This window comes from Ceratotherium simum, chromosome 33 (genome assembly GCF_057802395.1).
Source record: "Ceratotherium simum simum isolate JZ-2026a chromosome 33, ASM5780239v1, whole genome shotgun sequence".
Taxonomy (NCBI): domain Eukaryota; kingdom Metazoa; phylum Chordata; class Mammalia; order Perissodactyla; family Rhinocerotidae; genus Ceratotherium; species Ceratotherium simum.
Genome location: NC_141932.1, coordinates 9,677,257 through 9,694,635, shown reverse-complemented (window position 1 = coordinate 9,694,635; position 17,379 = coordinate 9,677,257). Strand labels below are relative to the sequence as shown.

The 17,379-nt window shown below is 57.3% G+C and overlaps 1 protein-coding gene across 1 annotated transcript; it reads left to right on the top strand.

The window, feature by feature from the left end:
* Window positions 1–5,373: 5,373 nt before the first annotated feature.
* On the top strand, window positions 5,374–16,563 carry SPACA6 (sperm acrosome associated 6). The gene is made up of 10 exons (XM_014794328.2): window positions 5,374–6,594; window positions 7,769–7,846; window positions 13,883–13,951; window positions 14,638–14,661; window positions 15,022–15,099; window positions 15,212–15,318; window positions 15,499–15,501; window positions 15,730–15,886; window positions 15,982–16,192; window positions 16,465–16,563. The coding sequence occupies exons 1-10, from the start codon at window positions 6,381–6,383 to the stop codon at window positions 16,496–16,498; spliced, it is 975 nt and encodes a 324-aa protein (XP_014649814.1). The 5' UTR covers window positions 5,374–6,380; the 3' UTR covers window positions 16,499–16,563.
* The last annotated feature ends 816 nt before the right edge of the window (window positions 16,564–17,379 follow it).

Genomic DNA, 17,379 nt, shown 5'->3' with positions numbered 1-17,379 from the left:
TCAGAGAATTCCCAGACAGACCTAGAAACCGAGAATCACAACACGGCGGCATCAGGGCCAGGACAGAGACAGCAGGGTGGTGTGGTTACTGTCCTGACTTCACTACGGGGCATCTGGGGGTGAATGCAGAGTGATTCTGGATACCAAGTCAAGATGCAGGGGCTGAAAAAAAAGTCCATTTTATCATATGTGAATTTGTGTGCATGTGCCCAAAATCAATCGCAAGTAGTTCTACATTTTCACAGAGGCAGCCCACCTCCCAAGAAAAGGCATGGAGCTTGGAGCCAGAGAGACCTCGGTTCGAATCCCGGCTCTGCCACTCAGTTTGTGAGCTTGGGCAACTCACTATTAAGAACCTCAGTTCCCCCATCCTTGCATGGAGATGATAACAGTTCCTAAAAATAAGATTGCTGTGATGACTGAATGATATAATGTATAACAAATACCCAGACCAGCGCCTGTCCCCACATAGACATTCAATAGGGGGTATGTGTAGTCATTATTATTATTCCTATCATTAGTAATTAATAACAAATTTTAAAAGACCTAGAAGTAAGTATTTGTCAAATATCTGTGTTCAGAGGCTTAAGAGCATTGGAAGAAATAAGTTAAAAACAAGAAACCTCAGTAATTTGCATATGCATAAGCATTAATTTCTTAATGTAAAAAAAAAACTCCCAATTGACTGAATAAGTATGGATAAATGTATACAATGGAATACTATGCAGCCACTAAAATGAACGAGGTAGCTCTATAAGCATGGATACAGGAGAATCTTCAGGATATAGTGTTAAAAAAGCAAAGTGTAGAATAGGTGATCCCATCTGGGGACAAAAATAGAAAGAGGATGGTATACTATATGTGCGCAGATGTACAGAATTCCTCTGGAAAGACACAAGAAATTGGTAACATAAGCTGTCCCCAGAAAGAACTGGGTGGCCAGGGGACAAGGTAGGAGGGAAATGCATTTTTCACTGTTGGAACCCAAGAACCATACAGCCACCACTGCCTGCATGGCTTCCCTAAATGTCCCCAGGCCGTTAACGTCCACTAAATTCCAAGCTGTACACAGCATCCTCCCTCTCCTGTACCCTCTTCTTCCTCCTGGTTCCCCACTGGGAAAAACTCTTGTCCCCTCAGTTCGTGGGCCAGACAGACTCCCGGTTGTTGTATCTTCTTCACCTCTTCCCTCCCTGTCACCCCCCACAGCCTGTCAGTCCCCAGTCCCTCCTGCCTCCTCACATTCTCTGCCCCACCCCCCTCCTCTATTCCCAGGGTCCCAGCCTCAGCTCAGGCATCCTCCTCCCCAGCCTCCCAGCCTCCACCAGTCTCTCCCTCTCAATCCATCCCCCACAGGACCCCAGAGGGGTCCTTCTGACACCCACATCTGACCCGGCCCCTCCCTTTGCTCACAACCCTCTATGGCTCCCCATCACCCGCAGGAGAAAGTCCCCAGCCTGGTCTTCAGAGTGCTTGCGAACCTAGCCCCGCCCACCACCTCAGCCTCATCTTCTATGCTCCTTGGCTCCTGTCCTCTAAGGCTCCCGTCAGACTTGACTGCTGTGCTGTTCTCCCGGAATCGCCCCTGGTTTCCTGCCTTTGGGCCTCTGCTTAAGCTGTGCTCTCCGCCTGGACCGCCCTTACTGCTGCCTGCCCGCCCCCCACCCCCCGCCTCCCTCAAGGATTCAGATCTAACTTCTCCCGGTTCTTGGAGGTCAGGCCACAACCACTGCCTTCTCTGGAGGTCCTGTCGGATGTCTCCAGCTAAAAAGATTCCTTTTGCCCCTGTGCTTGCACAGCCGCTGGTCTCCCCTCTGTCGTACCCCGATCACCCTGGATTGGAACTGTCTGCGCTGGGTCTGTCTCCTCCATCAGACTGTGAGCTCCATTTGCAAGGGCAGATATGGGTCTGATTCACCTCGGAAGCCCCATGGGGGGGGGGGGTGGAGAGACCCAAGCGGAGGGAGGGGAAGGAGGCTGGGAGAGAGAGAGGAGAAGAGCCGACCCCGATGGTGGTGTGTGTGTGTGGGGGGGGGTGATGTAAGGAGAGAGGAGAGAATGCACAGGGCAAGGAGGAGGCAGGCAGAGAGAAGGACGGGAGGAGAGGTGGAGGGACGAGGGAAAGCGGAGCGAGGAGAGAGAAACGGGCCCCGGCCGAGGGAGGAGGAGGGAGGGAGAAGTGGGAGCGCCGCCGGCCCCGCCGCCTCCCGGCTCCTTTTGTCCCTTCCCTCCTCCCTGCGTCACGCTCCCCGGCCCGGCCGCCCCTCCCCGCGCCCTCCCCCGCCCCGCTCCTCCTCCCCGGGGCTGGATGGAATTTTTTCCCCTGGACCGGGGCCAGCTCCGGGGCAGGGGGGAAGCCAGGCCGGACTGGGCCGGGCGGTGGGGAGGGGCCGGGGCGGGGGCCCCCTGGGGAGGGGGCTGGTCCGGCGGGGTCCCGGGCGGGGGAGCCGGCCTGCGGAGCCGGGGAGGAGGCGCAGGCCGGAGGGAGCCGAGGCGGAGGGCAGGAGGATGGCGGGGACTCGAGGAGGAAGGGGAGAGGCCGTGGGGCGGCGGAGGCGGGGAGAGGATGGAGAGGAACCGGCGGCGGTGAGGCGGGCTCAGCCAGGCCTGGGGGCTGACCGAGGGGACCCTTCCCTCCGACGCGGGAGCCGCGGAGCCGTGAGTCTGCGGGAAGGGCGGGGGATGGGGCCCGGGGCCGGGACTCCAGGGTCCCTGAGGGAGGACCCTGAGCGAGGAGGCAGCCGGGGGCCTGGGTTTCTGGGTTCTGGGAGGAGGAGGAGGAGGGGGCTGGGAACCCAGACTCCTGAATCATTGGAAAAGGGCCTGGGGGCCAGGATTCCGGGGTCCAGAAGGAAGAGAGGGCAGGCAACACCTCTTGGATTCCATTGCGCGGAGAGAGATGGGGCTGCGAGAGCTGGGTTCGGAGCTGGAGGAGCCTGGGGGCAAGATGCCCGCCCGAGCCCTCGGGGGAGGTGGAGGGAGAGAGTCTGGCCTTGGAGGTGCCCCTGGCAGCGGAAGGGTTAACGTCTGGCTGGAGGGGAGGGGGAGGGGCAGGGAAGGGGCTGCGGGGCTTTGAGGGGTCAAGGGTGAGCCGTGCAAGTGGGAGGGGGCCGCGGAGGAGGGGCGAGGTTGTCTGGGCTGCCAGACAGGCCAGGGTCAGCGGCGGGGGCAGGGGATGTCTGGCGGAGGAGAGGCCCAGCATCCAGGCTCCCTTGGGGACCCGGGATTCCAGGCCCCGGCCCCTCCTCCCTTAGACCTGGGAATCCGCAACGCGGCCCCCTCCCTCAGAATTCCAGAATCCGAATCCCTAGCCCCCTTTACCCCAGGACCCGGGAGTGTGGGTCTCCAGCCTCTCCCCACAGACCTCGGAGTCCACACTCCAGCCCCGACCCTCCACGAAACCCCAGAGTTCGGGCCCCCAGCCCTTGCCTCCCCCGAACCCAGGAGTCCCCACCTCCTCCTTAGCCCCAGCTGGAGTCCAGCCCTCCGGGGGTTAAGGGGGCGGGGCCAGCTGGTTGCCATGGTGCCAGACTGTTTGGGTCTGCTCTCTGACCCTTGGGGGCTCCCCAGGGTCTGCAGAGAGGGGGAGGGGGACCCAGACCTGGGGGAAGTCCAGCGCCAACCCCTTCCCCAAATCGGGCCTGTGGGCCCAGGAGTTCTCATCTCCACCAACTCCTTGTCCAGTGACCTTGAACAAGTCCTGACCCTTCTTGCTGGCCCTCACTTTCCCCAAGGAGAAATTTCTTGGGGGAGTGAGGAGATGCTCAGGTCCCGCAAATCTTGAAGATTCTCGGTTTCCCCTCTCCTCTCACCCCCTCCTCAGGCCCCAGGCAGCCCCGGGGCATGCTGGGAACCCAGGCCTGGGCTCTGGGCCAGGTTGTTGTGGGGGGGGCGGGGGCAGCCTCCTCCCTTCCCCTTCCTCCCCACCTTGGCCTGACTCTCGCCCCCGCCTGAGGGTCTGGGAGGTTGGGAAGGAGGGAAGGGGGATGAGAGCTGGGACCGGAGACCCTTCTCTGGCCCCCCGCCTCCCCCTTTCCTCCTCCGCCCCTTCCCGCCTCTCCTCCCCCTCCTCAGCAGGTCGCTACCCCAGCCCTGGGCCCCTTCTCCAACCACCCCCACCCCACCCCCAGCTCCAGACCTGGCTCTGAGCTGCGAGGGGGAGGGAGAGAAGGAAGGAGAAAGACAGAAAGGGAGAGAGAGAGAGAGAAGGAGCAGAGAGGGAGACAGAAAGAGAGAAGCGATGGAGGGGGAGGGAAAGGAGAGAGACCCAGGAGGGAGGGAAGGAGAAAGAGAGAGAAAAGGAGAGAGACAGAGACAGAGGGAGAGAAGGAGACAGAGAGATGAAAGATGGAGAGAACGGGGAGGGGAGGAGGGAGAGAGTGGACAGAAATTGAGGGAGAGAGAGACTGAGAGGGAATGAGAGGGGCAAAGACGGAGGGAGGGGGGGAGGAGGAGAAGGGGAGGAGGAAAGACAGAAGGGAAAGAAAAAGAATGAGAAGAGAGCGAGGGAGAGACCATCTGAGAGGAAGAGAGGGAGGGAGGAAAATAAGAGGGGGGAGAGGAGAGGAGAGACATAGAGTGAGGAAGACACTGTGAGAGAGAAGGGAAAGACAGACAGAGCAGAGGGGGTAATGAGGGATGCAGGAGAAGGAAACCAGGTGAGACCGAAGCTGAAACAGAGACCAAGCGGCAGCAGACGTGAGAGAGAGCACCAGAAAGGTGGAGATGCGGCATGAGACAGTGAGAGCAACACAGGCAGAGAATGGACAGAGGGACAGAGAATGCACAGTGGGCAAGACGCCCAGGTGTACAGACCCATAGCCAGGGATGGGGAGGGTGGGTGCTGGGTCCCTCTGGCCTTGGAAGCCCAGCCCCTCCCACAGTAAGTGGGAGGCTGGCTTTGGCCAAGTCCCTTCCCTTCTTGGGGCTCAGCATTCTCACCTGCAAAATGGGGGTGCTGATAGCACCTTGCACTCCTGCCTGCGAGATGGCAGAGGCCTGGGGCGGTGTCAGTGCTCAGGGATCATAGCTGTCATCATTATAAATGATGAGAGGCCAAAAGAAGGGACGAGAGAGGGGAAAAAAATAACCCAGAGATGCTTTGAAGGTTTCATGTTCCCTGGTCCTCTTCTGCCATGATCCTGGATTCCCGAATCTGACAGGTAGGTAGGGAGCCATCTTGCCCAAGGGGCCAAACTCCAAAACAGGTGAGGTTCCCACTAACCCGGCATCCAGGAAGCAAGGCTGTGCCTTCTCCAGGGAGGCAGGCCTGGCTGGACTCCCGGGTCTGAGGGAGGTGGGGGCTGGGGCCTGGACTCCAGGGACCTTTGGGAAGGAGGGGGCTGGGGGCCTGAACTCCTGGGTCCCTGGTGAGGCAGAGGCCGAGGGATTGATTCCTGGGTTCCTTGGGGAGGAGGGGGCCGGGGGCCCGGATCCCTGGGTCCTGGCACCCACCCGTAGAACCGACCTTGCGAGGCCTTCGCCGCACACAAGCTCGTGTCTGTGGGTCCGTGTCGGGGGCTCACCATCGCGGCTGGGGCCTCCCCGGCCCTCCTGGTCCCCCGTCTGTCCGTCCATCCGTCTGTCTGTCCACCTGCCGCGCCCCCCGGGCTGAGGTAGGAGGTTGTATAGTTGAGGAGGACACCCACGGAGATCACTATACGGCCTCCTAGCTTTCCCCAGGCTGCGCCCTGCACGGGACGGCCCGGCGGGGACCCCTGGGGCCCTGACTGCTGCCCCACCCCGCCGGGCTCAGGGGGCTGCCGCAGGGACCCTGGGAGGAGGAGCTGGGCTGTCTCTCCTGTCCCTGCATTCCCTCCTCTCCCTTCCCGCAGAGAGTTTTTCTCCCATCAAGAAGCTTCTGTTTTGCTTTCTCTGTGTGTCCATCTCCGCGGTGTCTCTGGAGTCTTCTGTGTGCCCCTGCATGGTGGCTTCTTGGACGCTGTCTCCATCTCTCTTTGATTGTGCTTTCTGGGTCTCTGATCCTCCTGATATCTCTCTGCGTCTCAGTCTCCGTCTCTCAGGCCCTCACGGTGTCTCTGTGCCATCTCCACCGCTGACGCACCCCCTGCCCCACCCCACCACACACGACACTGCCGGTCTCTGGGTCCCTGAGACCCTTTAACCTGTGAGGACGTCCAGGGTCACAGGTGAGGTTCTTGGGAGCCTGGCGTCTGGCCCAACCACAAGCCTGGGGACTGCCAGTCTGACCCCTGACCCCTGACCCCTCACACCCTTCCTCCCTAAAAATCCTGGAGCCTGACATTTGACCAGCAACTGAAACCCGACCTCTGACCCCACACCAGGGCCCCTCCCCCACCCCATGGTGACCTCACAAAGGTCATCAGCTTCTCCCAGGGCCGGGACCTAGACACTCCGCCATGGCCCTGCTGGCCCCAGCGAGTGCTGTCCCTTCCACTGTGGTGGCCCTCGCGTTCCTCAGGGCGCCCGCCTGGGCCTGTCTCCTCTGTTTCACATCCTACAATGAGCGGCTCCGCATCTGCCAGATCTTTGCAGGCGTGGAGAGCCCGGAGCTTGAGAAGTGTGAGGAGGCATTCACAGCCGCCTTTAAGGGCCTCCTGGACACTGAAATCAGTGAGGAGACCCCCCCACCGTCCTCTGGGGCCCTGGGGGGTATGCAGAGGGAGGGACCAGAGAGGCTGGAGAGACACACATACACAGGTAGACAGAGACGGGGGATAGACCCAGAGCAGGGGGAAGAGAGACTGGATTCGGGGGGCAGACCCAGCAAGGAGAGGATAGAGACTTGGGGGGAGGGGTGCCGCAGAGACTCAGGGGAGGATAGAGACTGGAGAGGACAGAGACTCAGAGAGGGGAGGATAGAGACTGGGGGGGACAGAGGCTCAGGGAGGATAGAGATGAGGGGACAGAGACTCAGAGAGGAGAGGATAGAAACTGGGGGAACAGACTCAGAGGAGGATAGAGACTGGGGGGACAGAGACTCGGAGTGGGGAGGATAGAGACTAGTGGGGACAGACTCAGAGAGGGGAGGATAGAGATGGGGGCACAGAGACTCAGGGGAGGATAGAGACTTGGGGGGACAGACTCAGAGGAGGATAGAGACTGGGGGGACAGACTCAGAGGAGGCTAGAGACTGGGGGACAGTCACAGAGGAGGCTAGAGACTCGGGGGACAGACTCAGGGGAGGATAGAGACTGGGGGGACAGACTCAGAGAGAAGAGGCTAGAGACTGGGGGACAGTCACAGAGGAGGCTAGAGACTCGGGGGACAGACTCAGGGGAGGATAGAGACTAGGGGGGACAGACTCAGAGGAGGATAGAGACTGGGGGGACAGACTCAGAGGAGGCTAGAGACTGGGGGGACAGTCACAGAGGGGAGGATAGAGACTGGGGGGGTACAGACCCAGAGATTGGATAGAGACTAGCGAGAGACAGAGACTCGGAGAAAGGAAGGTAGAGACTGGATGGGAGGGCAGAGACTCAGAGAGGGGAAGATAGCGACTGTGGGGGACAGAGACTCACAGAGGGGAGGATAGAGACTGGGGGGGCAGACTCAGAGGGGAGGATAGAGACTGGGGGGCAGACTCAGAGGGGAGGATAGAGACTGGGGGGAACAGAGACTCAGAAAGGACGGTAGAGACTGGATGGGAGGGCAGAGACTCAGAGAGGGGAGGGTAGAGACTTGAGGGGCAAGACAGAGACTCAGAGAGAGACCAAGCGTGTCCACACTGGGCTGTAGTGTGGTGGGGGAACTGCTTCCCCCAGCCCCTCCCCCACCCCACCCCCAGACTACGATGAGAGAAACCACCTGCATGACGCCTTCACCCAGATGACCCACTCCCTCCAGGAGACGGCCACCGCGCAGGGTGAGTGGGGCAAGGACGGGGCCGTGGGAGACATGGGCTTGGAGCCCCCAGGAGGGGGATGTGTGTGCAGGGAGGGCCCCCAGAGCACGGCAGTGATCTGGGAGGAGGTGGCGCCAGGGAAGCTGAGTGAGCCTGGTTACTTGTTGGGGAGAAGGGATGGGCGATGCTGGCGGGAGGGGAAGGGACAGGGCAGAAGTGACCTGGAGTCTGAAGCCCATGGGGACCAGATGGTCTTGAGATCTGACCTGGCTGTGTGGCTCGCCCTCTTCCTCGCTATGCAGTTCTGGATGCATCACTGCCTCCCTCTGGGCATCAACTTACCCGCCTGTGAGGTGGGACGCTGTCCTTGCTCCCAGGATGGCCGGGAGCTCAGTAAGAGGAGGGGCCCCCTGAGGAGACAGACCTGAGGGAGGGGCTCTTCCTCCAGGAGGTAACACATCTGTTCCTCATAGTTAACAAAGGGATACCACATTTTTGACCTGTGAGGCTATTAGGGGGCAGGAAAACAGGTAGAAACAGGGAGAGGATCGTTATGTGATGGCCGTGAAGAGAGACACGCACACGTGACAGCCTCGGGGTGGGCAAGACATGAGAGCAGCTCGGGAGACACGTGTGGCTGTGCACAGGGACCTCGGGGCTGAGGGCACATTGGTGGCTGAGGGGCAGAGTTAGCAGTAATCACACCAGGTCACCATGGTCGCAGGACACGTGATCCCCCTGAACGTGCCGGAGACTGGAACGTTGCGGGTGTGGGGGAGGCCCCAGTGCTCTTGTGCAGCATAAAGCGGCTGCCTCGGAGGTCTGGGCTTATTTTTATGTTAAAGTTAGTCCTTTTGCTTCCTGCTCTTGCCCACCAAGCTTTTTGGCAAAAAACCGGCAAAGATGTGGAGGTTCCTGTCCATCCAGGAGGTGTCTGGGGGGGCCAGCATATGGGAGAGTTCAGCTATAGATCCCCCATCCCCAAAGCAGGCCCTGAGGAATGCAAAGCTGGCAGGGGGCTCGGGACCCAAGGAGAGACGCCCTTTCTCCCCACGTGCCATCTTGTCACAGAAGGTTTTGAAATGAGCAGGAATCAGTCCAGCTCTGGGTGTAGAAGACCCTCTAGAGCTGTGTGTGGGATGGTTTGGAGCCAGGAGAGAGTGGAGGCTGGGAGGCCTCGGTAGAGGCTGGGAGGCCTGGGTGGAGGCTGGGGTGAAGGAGGCCAGAGCAGGGGTGGGGGCTGTGAAGGTGGAGAAGAGGAGACAGGCCGAGAGAGTTGAGGGCAGGAGGGATGGGGCTTGGGTCTGATGGGCTGTTCAGGGGAGGGGATAGAGGACAGCGTCAGGGTCTGGCTCCATGCCTGGGTGGGCAGTGGTCATCCCTGTGGGAGGGGGCCCAGGAGAAAGAGCAGGAGTGGAGGCAGATGGTGAACTGGACTAGGACTTGGTGACTATGAGGGGCCCAGGGGATATTCACGAGGCAGCTAGATATACAGGCCCAGGGTTCTGCTGAACGGTCAGGGAGACTTGAGATTCTGTCCTGGAGGAGCAGGGCTGTGAGCAGGTGAAGGGCAGGGAGGCTCAGCTCTGGGTGTAGAAAGACCCTCTGGGGCCGTGTGGAGGACAGACTGGAGGCCGGGAGAAGCTGGTGCAATATGTTCCACAGATAGTTATTGAATGTGCCAGGAACAACACCGGGGACACAGCTGTGACCAAAACTGCACACCACCTGCCCTCAGGTTGCTTATATTGCAGAGGGGCTGGGGGGACAGATAATAAACACAGTCGGTGAAATACTATAGTATGTCCATTGTTGATCTGTTCTACGGAGGAAAACAGAGAAGGGAAGAGGATGAGGTGGCCAGTGGGCTGATCATTTTAAATAGGTGGGTCAGGGGAGGCTCAAAGGAGAGGGTCCAATTGAGCAAAGACCTGAGGGAGGTGACTGAGAGCCATGCAGATAACCTGAGGAAAGAGCAGTCCAGGCAGAGGGAAGAGCCAGTGCAAAGGCCCTGGGGCCAGTGGGGCTGGAGTGGAGTCATTGAGGGAGAAAGCGAGAGGAGGTGAAATCAGAGGCAGCAAGGGGCACATCCTGTAGGGCCCTCTCGGCCAGTGTTCTCAAGCCCAGTGTACGTCAGAATCCCCTGGGAGCTTAAGATGCAGACCCCTGGGCCCCACCCTCCGTTTCTGACAGTATGTCTGAGGTGGGGCCCGGAAATGGACATTTCTAGCAAGTGTCCAGGTGCTGCTGCTGCTGCTCCAGGAACACACTTTGAGAACCACTCTTGGAGGCCCTTGGACTGATTTCGGCTTTTGCTTTTGAGGTAGGGGAGCCATTGGAGGATTTTAAGGAGGGAGGGAGAGAGAGAGGATCTGACTAAGTCCATGGGGGATGAGGGCAGAAGCAGGGAGACCAGTGAGGAGATGGTCGGTAGTACTTGGGCCAGTCTCGGTGATCCAGGTGGGCCAAGATGAGGGCTGAGCTGAGGGGGATGGGGCATGAGGCTGGAGCAGAGGGAAGATCAAGGATTTGACTATGTGCCAAACCTCCCTTATATGGGAGAGGCTGTATCTGCCAGACAGACAGTTTTTATGTTAATTATCCTCCTGAAGATATCCTCGTACCAGGCCTTTGAGGTGGGGTTTTATGGCCCCATTTTCCAGATGGCAAAGTTGGGGCTCAGCTGGACAGGGAAGATGGACCCAGGAGATCTGAACCGGATGTCAGTACGGTGAGGGGGATGGGAAGAAGCCAGGATGACCCCTGGGTCTTTCTCAGATGGAGGACCTGAGAGATGAATGTGCTGACTTAGAGTGGTTCTTGGTGGTGGCAGGTGAGACTATATAAACCACGCAGTGGGCAGTATGGTGTGGAGAGGAGGGGATATACCACAGGCAGTGGTTACATGTGGAGGCTCTGGAGCCCAACCGCCTGGCTTCCAGTCTAGCTACATGACCTTGGGCCACCTTCCTAACCTCTCTGTGCCTCAGTTTCCCCATCTCAAACTTGGGGAAGGTAGTATGAGTAGCTGACCCTTCCATAACACTCACTGTGTGCCAGGCACCATTCCAAGCGCTTACAGACATTATCTCATGCAATCATAAAGGGTGCCTGGCACATAATTTGGGATGAGGATGCTTTTACGTTGAATGCCATTAAATCCTGCCCCCAACGCTGTGAGGTAGACACTGCTATCATCCCCATTTTATGAAGGAGGAAACTGAGGATCAGGAAGGTTAATTCACTTGACCAAGGTCACACAGGGAGGAGGACTTGCAATGGATCGCTCAGATGTGAGACTGGTGTGCTCATAGATGGAGGAGCCAGGTCTCAAATTCAGATGATCCGAAACAGTTGAAGCTCCTAATGATGTGCACCTCTTTTGGGGAGACTTTAAAACATCCCCCTGCGCCGCCTTGTGGTTCACTTGATATAACCCTCCCCTTGGCCTCTTGAGACATTTCACTCCATCCCTCCTTGCCTGGTTTACTAGATAGAGAACACACCCCGCCCCACGCTCACTTGGTATATCCCACACTCACCCTCCCCGAGAGGTCCTGGGTTTGGCCCATAGATATTCCTTGGATGATGACTCCGACATCCTGGCCTCTCATTTGAACAATCTGACCACATCCTCCTGAGGATCCTGCCATCTCCAGACTACACGCCCGCTCTGTGGCCAAGGAAAGACCTCTAAGTCCTTGATCCCTCGTTTTGAACCCACTTCCTGACTTCAGTGACCCTCTCTCCAGCTTATACCCAATGATCATCACTTCAGCTATGCTTATGCCAGTATCCTCAATTCTCCCCGTTATGTATGGTTTTAAATCACAGAGGAACCTGCAATGGCATAAGCAAGCTAAAAGTTGATTTCTCCCATCTAAAATAAGTCTTGAGGTAGGCACTTAAGGCTAGTGTGGCAACTTTATATTTTTGGAGACCCAAGCTCCTTCCAGCTTTCGGCTCTACGACCCTAGGGTATAGCCCTTGTCCTCATGGTCCTATATGACTGCTAGAGCTCCAGCCATCAAATCCAAGTTTCAGACCACAGGATGGAAAAGAGGAAGGGATCAGTAAGATGGTACCACTTCTCTTAAAGCTACTTCCTTGGGGCCGGCCCCATGACGTAGTGGTTAAAGTTCAGCACACTCTGCTTCGGTGGCCTGGGCTTGCGGGTTCAGATCCCAGGCGTGGACCTACGCCACTCATCAGCCATGCTGTGGCGGTGTCCCACATACAAAGTAGAGGAAGATCAGCACAGATGTTAGCTCAGGGCTAATCTTCCTCAAGCCAAAAAAGAGTAAGATTGGCAAAAGATGTTAGCTGAGGGCTAGTCTTCCTCAGCGAAAAATAAAAAATAAAGCTACTTCCTGTGATTTCCACATGACACTTGCACTTACATCTCAATGGCCAGAACCTGGTCGTATGACCACACTAGGTGGTCACATGACCACAACTGACTGCAAGGATGACTGGGAAATGTAGTCTTTTATTGGGGGGTACTTTCCCAGCTGAAACGGAGTGTTCCGTTACCAAAGAGAAAATAGAAATTTGGAGGCACTGGCAATCCCCATGGATTAGTTTGCTAGGGCCACTGTAACAAAGTACCACAGACTGGGAGGCTTAAACAGAAATATACTTTTTCACAATTCAGGAGGCTATAAGTTCAAGATGGAGATGTCAGTGTTGGCAGGGGTGGTTTCTTCTGAGGCCTCTCTCTTTGGCTTGTAGATGACCATCTTCTCTCTCCCTGTGACCTCACATGGTCTTCCCTCTGTGTGTGCCTGTGTCCAGATCTCCTCCTCTTATAAGGAAATTAGTCATCTTGGATTAGGGCCCATGCTAATGACCTCATTTTAGCTTAATGACCGCTTTAAGACTCTGTCTCCAGTACAGTCACATTCTGAGGAAGTAGGGGTTAGGACTTCAACATATGAATTTGGGAGGGACACAATTCCTTCCACACTTCTGCTTTCTGGTTTCCAAAACCACCACTACATCAGTCTAGTCACCTACTTTGGAAAAAACCACAAAACCTTACAGTTTGGAGGCCGTGACAATGGTCAAAACTCAAACTCAAAACTCAGAGGAGCAGAAATGAACAGAGTCTGGGGACTATGGAGAAGGAATGGCTGCTACTGAGCTCCAGTGAATTGCTGCCTCTGGAAATACAGTCTCTGTGTTACAGTTCTTCCAAATCTTTTGAAAAAGATGCCAAACATTTTATGTGACTTTCCCAAATTTTATATGATGGCAACTGTTTCCTTTTTTTAATAATTTCCAGGCCAAATATAACACTTCCAAGAGATGGATTGGGGCCAGAGGCCACCAGTCGTGGTCTCACTGGAATTTATTCTACACATACTTACTGAGCACTTCCTAAGATTTGGCCCTCTCCTTGGTTCTGAGGACACAGCACTAAAGAAGGATATGTTCACTTCCTTAAGAGACAGACTTAAATGATCACCATTATATAAATATATATAATTGCAAACTGGTGAGAGCTCTGAATGGAATGAATGGGGCACTGAACTATGAGAGATAAATACAGAACTGGATTCCATTAGATTGTGGTCAGGGAAAACGTCTAAGGAGGTGACTCAAGGGTTGACATGAAGGATGAGTAGGAGCAGGGGGAAAGATGTGCTAGAAACAGAAGCCAGCATGTGCAAAGGTCCTGAGGTGCTGTTAGAGGAAATGAAAGGTGAGCAATAGGGATGGAATAGAGAAGGAGAGGAAAGTAGGCCAGACTATGAAGGGCCCAGTAGGCCTTGGTGACAAATGTGATCTTGATCCTCTGCTTTGCCCTCAACAAGATAAACACAGATGGTGCAGAGGAGGGGTTCCATCAGAGAGATAGTCGGGAGGCAGAAGGAAGGAGACTGGGGACTTGTCAGCCTTCTGGGTAGACAAGGTGGGAGGAGGTGGTGTATACCGGAGTCAGAGGGGTGGAGAGGGGCTGGGCAAGGGGCACAGACACTGTGACAGCAAGTCCTATCTAGCTTAGCCAGCCATAGGGGAAGGGCCTTTACTACGAGGGCCCCCTCCACCTTCCAGGGTCCTTTGAGGTTGCCTTCCCTGATGCCGCGGAGAAAATACAGAAGGTCATTCTACAGCTTAAAGAAGGTAAAATAGACTCCATTTCCTTCCCCCAGGCACGCACACAATTAGAGACCCCCATCTGCTCCCTCCAGTCCAATCTCCTGGCCTGATCCCTGAGCCGCTTCCCTTGTGGACCACTCTGGACACAGCCTCTTCCTCACATGGACCACTCTGCGTCTGGCCCGCCCCCTCCCCCAAAGGTGTCCATTCCAGCTAGGACCCCTTCCTGGGATGGTCCTGTCCAGATGAGTCCCGGCCTCTTCCTGGATCCCTGGGTCTGGCCCTGCACACACTGAAGGATTTTCTATACAACTGGGCCTCTTTAGTGGGCTACTTCTAGCCTGGCCACACCTCTTTTCTAACTGGACCCCCTAATTCGACCCTGTCCTCTCTGAGCATCGCCCAGGATCTAGCCCCGTCCCCTCGGTGGAATACACCAGGGCTGGCCCAGCCTCCTCAGCGCATGCAGCAGGCCTGCCCCCCTTAAATGGCTAGCAGCAGGCCTGTGCCTGACCCCTTAGTGGAATGCTGCAGGCCTGGCCTGGTCCTCAGGTGGTGTACAGCAGCCCTGGCCCCGCCCCTGGGGGAGGTGGCAGCCCTGGCCCCGCCCCTCGGAGGAATGCATCCGGCCTAGTAACATACCCTCTAGGTGAGCTTCAGGTGGGCACCTCCTGCGACTTCCAGGGTAGTAACGCTTCCTCTCTCCGCAGTCCAGGCCTGCATCCCTCCCTGCGGTAAGCACTTAATTGAAAGCTCAGAATTGCGGAGGAAGGGAGGTGGTCGGGGCTGAAACCTAGGACTTCGAGTGGGAGACTATGGGTGGGCCTCAGATCCGAAGGAGGCCAGTAAGAGCTCTGGAGAAAAGTCAGTCCACTAGGTATTTGTTCACAAACCTCATAAAAGGCGGGTCCGAAAGCCAAAGCAAACCACTAGGAATCCTAGTGGTGCGAGTCAGCCACTGAGCGCAGGGAAGGCGGGGTCCAGAGTCTGTCCGGCCGATGGAACCCAGGGAGGCTTAACACACGCTAAGTTGGCCAAGGGGACCCGGGCTGGGGAAGGCAGAGGGAGCCAGACCCGCCGTTCCCTCCCCACAGGACTCCAGGAGGTCGCCCGGCGCTTCCGCTGCCGCGGGTGCTACTCCGCCGTCTGCGACCTCCCGCTGGACTGCCCAGGTGAGGGCGGGGCCTGGAAGGGCCAGGAACCCGACGAACCGGAGCAGCGAGAGCAGAGCGGGGAAGGGGGTGGCCCGGGGCGCGGCCGGGGTGGTGACGCGGCCGTCTTCAGTTCAGGACGTGACGGTGACCCGGGGTCAGCAGGCCATGTTCTCTTGCACCGTGAACTTCCAGCTGCCGAAGGAGGAGATCACCTATTCCTGGAAGTTCGCAGGAGGTGTGAGTCGGGGCGGGGCCAGCGCGGAGGGTTTAGGAGGCGGGTGACGCTTCACTAGAGGATGGGAAGTGAGGGCCCAGGGGGATGGGACTTGGGGGAGCTCGGTCTAGATTCAGACTTCGTGCCAGGGGAGGGCCCAGCCATTCAGGGGAGGGGTCAAGGCTCAAAAAGCAAGGGCTCAGGGGGTGGCTGTGTGTAAGCATTTAGGGTGGGAGAGCAAGTTCTAGGCCCACGGGGCGGAGTCAGAACGTAGGAGGCGGGCTATGCAAGAAGGGTCGGCGAATAAGGACTGAGGGGTGGAGCCAGGGTCCAAGAGGGCGTGGTCTATCGCGGAGGCGGGGCTTTCCGTTGCGGTGTGGCGAGCCGGGGAGGGGCGCCGCTCCTCTCGCTGCTTCAGCCCCAGCGTCCGGCAGGTCCGGACTCAGGACCTGACCTACTTCCGAGACATACCGCGGGCCCGAGGATACCTGGCGCGGATCCGGCCGGTGCAGCCCACGCACCGCGGGACTTTCTCTTGCGTGATCACGCACGACCAGCGCCTCCTGGCGCGGCTCTACTTCTTTCTCAATGGTGCGGGCGGGGCTGCGCGAGGGGAGGGGCTGCGCGAGGGGCGGGGCTGCGCGAGGGGCGGGGCTCGCGGCCAGCTGATGTGCGCACTCCTATAGTGACGGGCCCGCCCCCGCGCCGGGAGACCGAGCTCCAGGTCAACTTTCGGGAGGTTCTACGCTGGGCTCCGCGGGAGGCGGAGATGATCGAACCCTGGACGCCGAGCCTGGGCGAGCTGCTGGCCAGGCCCGGGACTCTGACGCCGAGCAACCAGTGCCTGCTGGCGGCCGTCGCGGCCTTAGCATCGGCGACTGTGACTGTGTTGGCGTGGTGAGTCACCGGGACTCCAAAGTCCCAGCATCGGGCTCTCTCTCCTCTCAGAGCCCAGGAGTCCAGGCCCCTAGCCCCTCCTCCCTCAGACCCGGGAGTCCAGGCTCCCGGACCCCTCCTTCCCCAGACCCGGGAGTCCAGGCCCTTAGCCCCTCCTCCCTCAGATCCAAGAGTCTAAGCCCTATCCACCTTTGGGATCCAGGCTTCCAGAAGCCAGATTTCTGGTCCTCGGTCTCTCCCCCACACACACAAACGCCTCCTTGTCTCCCCAGGATGTTCTTTCGATGGTACTTCAGTGGCAACTAACAAAGGTATCTTTTTCTTTCTTGGCTTATTTGCATCCATAAAATAAAAAATATATTTCAGCTCTATGGATTTTCTCATCTTTGAAAGTGGTCTCTACTAACTGAGGGGGTGGGACAGCCTACCCCAAATATGTCCAGGTGTATTGGCCGCCACGATGACAGTAATATGCACAGCTTTCAGGGCACAAAGCCCTGTGCTGAGAGTTTTCGTTACAAGCTCGGACCCCTCGCCAGATTTCTGGCAGCCTCCTTGACATTTCCACTTGCAGAAGACACCCGCAGATAGAGTCCTAGATGTTGACTTGAATGTCTGTTTCTCCCTGGGCTTTCCTGCTATCATATAGGGCACCACCATCCACCCAGCTGCTCAACCAGAAACCTAAGAGTCATGTTTAATTCCTTCTCCACTTCTATTTCCAAGTCTCAGCCTTTAATTCCCAAACATCTCTCAAAGCTGCCCTCTCTCTATGGTCCCCACTGCCACCCACCATCTCTTGCCTGGATCACTGCAGCAGCGTACCCCCTGGCCCCCCTGCCTCTGGTCAGCCTTGCCCAGCTGCAGTCATTCTCCACGTGGCAGCCAGCATCATATTTTAAACTATGTCAGATCAGGTCATTCTGCTCAAAAGCATTCAGTGGCTCCCTCTCGCCATTGGAACAAAATCCAGTTCCTCGTCAAGGCCTGTGAGGACCCCGGGTTCTGGCCACCAGTCTTCTCCCTTGATTCTTCTGCCCCACGGTTTGTCTGGCCTGTGCTCCTTCCTTGTATTCATCATGATTCTTCTCACCTTCTTATTACATGCTGTCTCCTGCCTAGAGTAACGTTTTCTTCTTTTTTTGTCTAGTGAACTCAGTGATGATTTCCCCTGAAGAGCCTTTACA